At 54.8% G+C, this 6,770-nt stretch overlaps 1 protein-coding gene across 1 annotated transcript; it reads left to right on the forward strand.

The window, feature by feature from the left end:
* The first annotated feature begins 302 nt into the window (after positions 1–302).
* LOC129323577 (uncharacterized) lies at positions 303–5,114 on the forward strand. Its single transcript, XM_054970108.1, has 2 exons — positions 303–576; positions 4,116–5,114. Exons 1-2 carry the CDS (start codon positions 303–305, stop codon positions 4,715–4,717), a joined length of 876 nt encoding a protein of 291 aa, XP_054826083.1. The 3' UTR covers positions 4,718–5,114.
* The last annotated feature ends 1,656 nt before the right edge of the window (positions 5,115–6,770 follow it).

The following is a 6,770-nucleotide window of genomic DNA, read 5'->3' on the forward strand; positions in this document are numbered from 1 at the left end:
GACATCTTTGGGGGTGTGGTCATTGCAGCCTTGGCTTGTTGCTGGGGAGGTTTGGGCGACTCCTATTGGAGAGAGCTGTAACTGGTCTGGCAAGGGCTCCTGGTGACACCTACTGGGACAAGGCTGTTACTTTTGTTACTTGTAGTGCATCTTGAGCTTGCTAAAGCATGCCACCCAAAAAGGGAGGGGGCCCTGCTAAGGGCAAACAGCCGGTGAAACGGCCTGCACCCAAGAAACCTCCTCCAACTCTGTCCTCATCGGATGATGAGGATGGCCCTGGTAGGCAGGAGTTGATGGAGCGCATGGCTGCCCTGGAAAAACGGGCAGCGGGTTTGGTTGCGGGTGGGGATTTACCCCAGCCGCGTAGGGGTGCGAAGCGAGTCGCAAAAGTGGGATTTAACAAAGACTTTGCCTCTCGTCTGTTGGCACTAGAGAAGATGACAGCCCTGAGTACAGGGGAACCCAGCTCCAGTCATCATTATCCTACTGCGCCTGAAGCGGAAGGAGAAGGCTATCTGCCTGGGCCTGGGGACTGTGGACAGGTGGCTGTGGCGGTGGACTCTCCTCTGGCTGAAGGTACGGAATATCAGGCGCACTTGCACACACACCAGAACGCTGTTTGGCCGTGGGGGGCTGGAGGGCAGTCCACTCCTTCTGGGGTGTCGCTTCCTTCTACCTCTGGCGGTTATAACGCACAAGTTTGGCCCCCATTAGGACAGCCCATTTGGCCTACGTGTGCCAGTGGCTCCTTGTACCAGCAGTTGCCGTCAGGGGCCGCTGCCTGGGACGGGCAGGGGCATAATCCATCGAGCACTGGTTGGCCCTATGGTTACGGGACTCAGCCTGGCCTGCCCCCCTATGGGATGCAAGGATTTGGTGTGGTTCCGTATAGGGCCCTACCTACGGGGGATACGGCGCTGCCATTGGGGGATCACCTGACGCAGGCCACCCGTGAGAAGATTTTGCGGGGAGAATATGTCGATGTCTTTACCCTTCTCTTCAGGGAACTGGAGAAGAAGGATAAAGATGATCTTGAGGATAGGGACAAGGAGCGGATCCGCCGGAGGCGGATCGATAGAACCTGGGCCCACTGGCTTCCAGGGTTTTTGGTGTATGCGGGTGTTCTCGCCAGGGCGCAGCCGCATAGGGCCCTTCCCCTGTTTCAATACATGAACATTATTTACAGGGGTTATACTGATTTTGAAGGTGGGGCCTGGCTGCGCTACGATGAGGAATTTCGAATGCGGGCCGCCTTAACCCCTAGTTTGCCGTGGGATCAGATTTGGGTCCAGCTTTGGGTCCAGGTCATGACTCCTTCAAAGTCAACGGTGGGGGATAGGACCGATAGCGGTCATTTGATTATCAAGCCAGTTCAAGGTTTGGGTCCCCGCACCCCTGCGGGGCAGCTGGTTCAATCACGGCTGCTCTGCTGGGACTTCATGTCCAAAGGGGTCTGTTTTAAGCGAGCATGTAAATTCCGGCACGAGTGCCCCACTTGTGCTGGACCCCATGCCCACTCTGCCTGTCCCAAGGGACGGCAGGGTGGCCAGGGAGGAAAGCGATTTGGGGGCGGCGGCGGCCAGCAGCCTGGTGCTGGCAAAGGGTCCCAGCCCGGTAAGGCTGAGGGTACTTGAGGAATGGCTTCAGGTCTACCCGCGGCGTCGGGACGCTGAGTATTTAATTTCGGGTTTTAAGTTTGGCTTTCGTATTCCGTTTCACGGCCTTAGGACACCTTTCATGGCAGCCAACCTTAAATCAGTGGCTGGCATGGAAGATGTGGTGCGTGGTAAGATATTAAAGGAATGTGCTGAGGGTAGGGTATTGGGCCCTTTTGATGCCCCCCCTGTCCCGTCCCTCAGGGTTTCTCCTTTAGGGGTGGTGCCGAAGAAGGCGCCGGGGGAGTTCCGCCTCATTCATCACCTCTCTTTCCCAAGAGGGGGCTCGGTGAATGATGGCATACCCGAGGAACTCTGTTCAGTGCATTACACCTCCTTTGACCAAGCAGTCAAAGTGGTGCGACGCTGCGGGGTGGGAGCCGAGATGGCAAAGTGCGACATCAAGTCTGCCTTTCGCCTGCTCCCCGTTCACCCGGGAGACTTTGATCTCCTGGGTTTTGCATTTGAGGGTAAGTTCTATATGGACAGGGCCCTACCCATGGGGTGCTCCATATCTTGCTCCGCATTTGAGCGCTTCAGTTCCTTTTTGGAATGGGAGTTGCGTCGCCGCAGTGCCTGCAAGGACACCTGTCACTATTTAGATGATTTTATGGTGTCTGGGCCTGCGGGTTCGGGGCAGTGTGCCCGGCTGTTGGCAGCCTTTACTGAGCTTGCTGAGGAGCTAGGGGTCCCCTTGGCCCATGAAAAAACGGAGGGACCGTCGGTGATCCTGACGTTTTTAGGTATCGAGCTCGATACCATGCAACAAACTCTGCGGTTGCCACTAGAGAAGGTGGCAGACCTTAGAGCGAGACTGGAGGACTGCTTGAGTAGGGACAAGGTGTCCCTCCTTGAGTTGCAGCAGTTAGTTGGCCATTTAAATTTTGCTTGCAAGGCCGTTGCGCCCGGCAGGCCCTTTCTCAGACGGCTGTGCGATGCTATGGGGAACTTACGGCTACCTCATCATCGCTTACGAATTAATAAAGGTATGCGGGAGGACCTGCTAGTCTGGAAGGAGTTCCTTGCCGCATTCAACGGGGTGACTTTCTGGAGGGAGGATTTGTTGCTAGAAGCTGAACTCCAAGTCACCTCTGATGCCTCCGGTTCCACTGGTTTCGGAGTCTTTTTTAGGGGGCATTGGTGTGCTGACCAATGGCCCTCTGATTGGGTGGCCCAGGGATTGTCCAAAGACCTTACGTTTTTGGAGTTTTTTCCCATGGTAGTGGCGCTTTGGCTGTGGGGGTCTCAGTTGGCAAACCACGCTGTCCACTTCTGGTGTGACAACTTGGCGGTGGTACACGTAGTCAACACCATGACATCCAGATCCCCCAGGGTGATGCGGCTGGTGAGGGCCTTTGTACTTAAATGCCTACAGCTGAACATACTTTTTAGGGCCAGGCACGTTCCAGGCGTTAGCAATGGTGTGGCAGACGCTTTGTCTCGCCAACAGATGGAACGATTCTGGCAGCTTGCCCCTTGGGCCGACAGGCAGCCCGCGAGGATGCCATGGGAGCTGTGGGAGCTTGGACGGCGGAGGTAGATAGAGCAATCCAGCTGTCCATTGCTCCTAGCACACGCCGGGCCTACGACCGTGCGGTAGGACAGTTTCATCAGTTTAGGTCGTCAGCCAACCTCCAGCATGTTTGGCCCATTCCGCAGGAACATTTACTGCACTTTTGCGTCGTGCAGAGGGACAGGGGACTTGCAGTTAAATCTATTAGGGGCCAACTGGCCGCTCTGGCTTTTGCCAGCAAATCACGGGGCTTAGCGGAATTTACAGGGGCCTTTAGGATTAGGAAAGTGCTGGAGGGATGGTCTAGGGAAAAAAGGACGCCCCCTGACCCTAGACAACCCATATCTCCTTCGGTCTTGCGGGGACTTGGGGCGGCATGGGCTGAAGTGTGCTCATCCAGGTTTGAGCATAAACTCTTCCATGCAGCAGCGTTAACTGCATTTTTTGGGGCCCTGCGAGTTAGTGAGTTGGTTGCTTCATCGCGCTCTGATTTATCGGGTAGGGCCTTGATGGCCAGGGATATTAAATTTGTGGGAGACAACGTCTCCATTTGCATTAGGAGGTCTAAGACGGACCAGCAGCAGCGCGGAATCACCTTCCACTTGGGCCCTTGTTCTGAGGCGGGCTTGTGCCCGGTTAAAGCCCTCAAGGAATACACCGCACTTAGGGGTGATGCCCAGGGGCTGTTGTTCTTACACGAGGACCAAGCTCCTTTGACCAAGTATCAATTTTGGACAGTAACCGAGAGGGCACTCAAGAAACTAGGCTTGTCGGGGGTCAAATTCGGCACTCATTCCTTTCGGATTGGTGCGGCCTCCACGGCAGCAGTTTTGGGATACCCCCCTCAGGCTATTCAGAAAGTGGGTAGGTGGCGGTCGAGAGCTTTCAGGTCTTATGTCCGACCCCTACAGCAATTTTAAATGGCGAACTAATTGCTCTTTCTCCAGGTGCCGTGTCGGGCCATGAGAGGAGGAGGATCCTGATATGTGGCCACAGCATGGTGTTTTGGGCGGCCAATCAAGCTAAGAACACGCCGATTGGATCCCAGTTGGGCCTGAGTGCTGTGGCCACAGTGGAGTGGCAGGGACGGCGGGGCCTCAGGTGGCCGGGCCTCTTGCCTCTCCTGTTTAGGGGGCGGTTGCAGCCGCCCCCGCACATTGTGGTCATCCACCTGGGTGGGAATGACCTTGGCATGGTACAGGGTAAGGCCCTGTCAGTGCAAGTAGCAGTGGACCTAGCATACATAAACGACCGATGGCCTGGTGTGCTGGTTATATGGTCCGAGATGCTACAACGTCGAGTTTGGCGGGAGGCTTTGAATCCCAAGGCTATTGAGAGGGCCCGCCGTAAGACCAACCATGACATCAGGAAGGCCTTGGGGCAGGGCTTGGGCATTTATCTGCCACACCCCAGGATTAGGGCCGAATTTGCCAACCTCTACAGAGGAGATGGTGTCCATATGTCACCTGAGGGCAATGAGTTATTTTTAGATGACCTGCGGCAAGGGCTTCGGGTGGCGCTAGGCCACCTGTGGGGCGCGAGGGTCTAAGCAGAGGCTTGACCCTTGCGTTGGCAGGAGTTTTTGGGAATAGGGTGCGGGCTGGTGAGCCCCTGTGGCATTCCCCAAGGTTGGGGAACAGGGTCTGCTGTTAGGGCGGTATGCATGGGCGGCTACCGTCAGGGAGGGCAGACGCCTGAGGGGATCCCCGGGAACAAGACCTCACCTCATGCTTGGCGGCTGGGGCGCAACAGGTGCTTGAGTGGGATCCCAGGGCCTAGCTGGCCGGGTTGCAGCCATTCAGGAGATGGCCTACACCCGGGGCATTGGGGGCTCGCCCAGACAGGCAAGGCGGTGGTCAGGTGCTGACCCCAGGGCTTGACCTGTACCGCTCAGTTAGCCCTTGCCGAATGTTATTGTTATGGTCATTTAATAAACGGCCCTTTTATCCAAGCCTGTGTCTGTCTCTTACTTCCGACTGGGGGTACAATTCGGCTCTCCCAGCCGCGGCTCGCCGCGTAAGCTGGGAGTCGGCAATTGGAGCCCTTGGAAGGAGAAGGAGGCAGACTCCCTCCCTCTCCATCCGGGTTCTGGGAAGGGGCGGAGCTTGGCGCTTTTGTGCGCGTTCTGCCCCTTCCCGGCGTCAGTTCTTTCAAGCGCTCGGCCCACCCACCTCACCCTGTTTTTAGTGCAGGAATAGCCGGCTGCTATTTATGGGCCAGGTAGGAATTTTTTCCCTCCTTCCCTGATTGGCGTTGTGGAAGGGGGGTTTTTCGCCTACCTTGCACTAATGGCGGTGGTATGAGTATTGTTGGGTTTAGCCGTCGGTGGTAGTGGCAGGAGTTTTTGGGAATAGGGTGCGGGCTGGTGAGCCCCTGTGGCATTCCCCAAGGTTGGGGAACAGGGTCTGCTGTTAGGGCGGTATGCATGGGCGGCTACCGTCAGGGAGGGCAGACGCCTGAGGGGATCCCCGGGAACAAGACCTCACCTCATGCTTGGCGGCTGGGGCGCAACAGGTGCTTGAGTGGGATCCCAGGGCCTAGCTGGCCGGGTTGCAGCCATTCAGGAGATGGCCTACACCCGGGGCATTGGGGGCTCGCCCAGACAGGCAAGGCGGTGGTCAGGTGCTGACCCCAGGGCTTGACCTGTACCGCTCAGTTAGCCCTTGCCGAATGTTATTGTTATGGTCATTTAATAAACGGCCCTTTTATCCAAGCCTGTGTCTGTCTCTTACTTCCGACTGGGGGTACAATGGGTCAAACATGATGCCCCAAAATAGAGAAAGTTATGAACTCCTTTCCTAAGTGTAAGCCTCATTAAAATAAAAATGGCACTTATTTCTGAGTAAACCAGTTTATGATTGCATTCTGAGAGTCTGAGAGTCCCTCTACACAAGACATCTTACACGGGGACGCTCCAGTTTAGGGAAACACAATGTTAGTCAGGAAACGTAGTTTATAAAGTCAGCTGGAGGACATCGCTCCTCAGAAAGTTTGTTAATTTTATCTTCACCTCCCTGAAGGCTCTGTCAATTTCACATCTCTGCACCAGAGTAGTTTAAACAGGCAGAGCCAGTGGAGATCATTCCTCAGAGCATTTTTAAATTTCATTTTGGCCTCCCCAAAGGAAAGGTGAAATGTAGAGACTCTCAGTCCCCAGGGTCTGGAATGACAGTGCCCCAGACTAAAATGACAGTTGTTGGGATTGGAATGAATGCATTTCCAGGGCTGTTTTAGCCTTTCAGAAAACCCCTTAACTGGTCTACTCAGATGCCAGTCTCCTTTTATTTAATAACCTTGCTCGCAGGAAGAAGGATTACATCCCCAATTGTCTTGCAGAGACCATAGTAGACTCATTCCCATGTTTTTCTTGAGAATTGTTCTCAAGTAAGCATGCATAGACTTGCTAATAGCAAAGTTTAGTATTATGTGGAGAAAAATACAGATCAAAATGGGTAGTCATGTTTAGAGATGGGCACGAACAGCAATAAGAACAAAAAAAAGCCACGAACAGCCCAATCTGCTGTTCGCGAACAAGCTGTTCATGAGACCCCATTCTAAACAAACAGGTGGTCGTTGCAAGCCTCGTTTGTTGCTGTTCGTCA

This window comes from Eublepharis macularius, chromosome 2, assembly GCF_028583425.1.
Source record: "Eublepharis macularius isolate TG4126 chromosome 2, MPM_Emac_v1.0, whole genome shotgun sequence".
In the NCBI taxonomy this organism is placed as follows: Eukaryota; Metazoa; Chordata; class Lepidosauria; order Squamata; family Eublepharidae; genus Eublepharis; species Eublepharis macularius.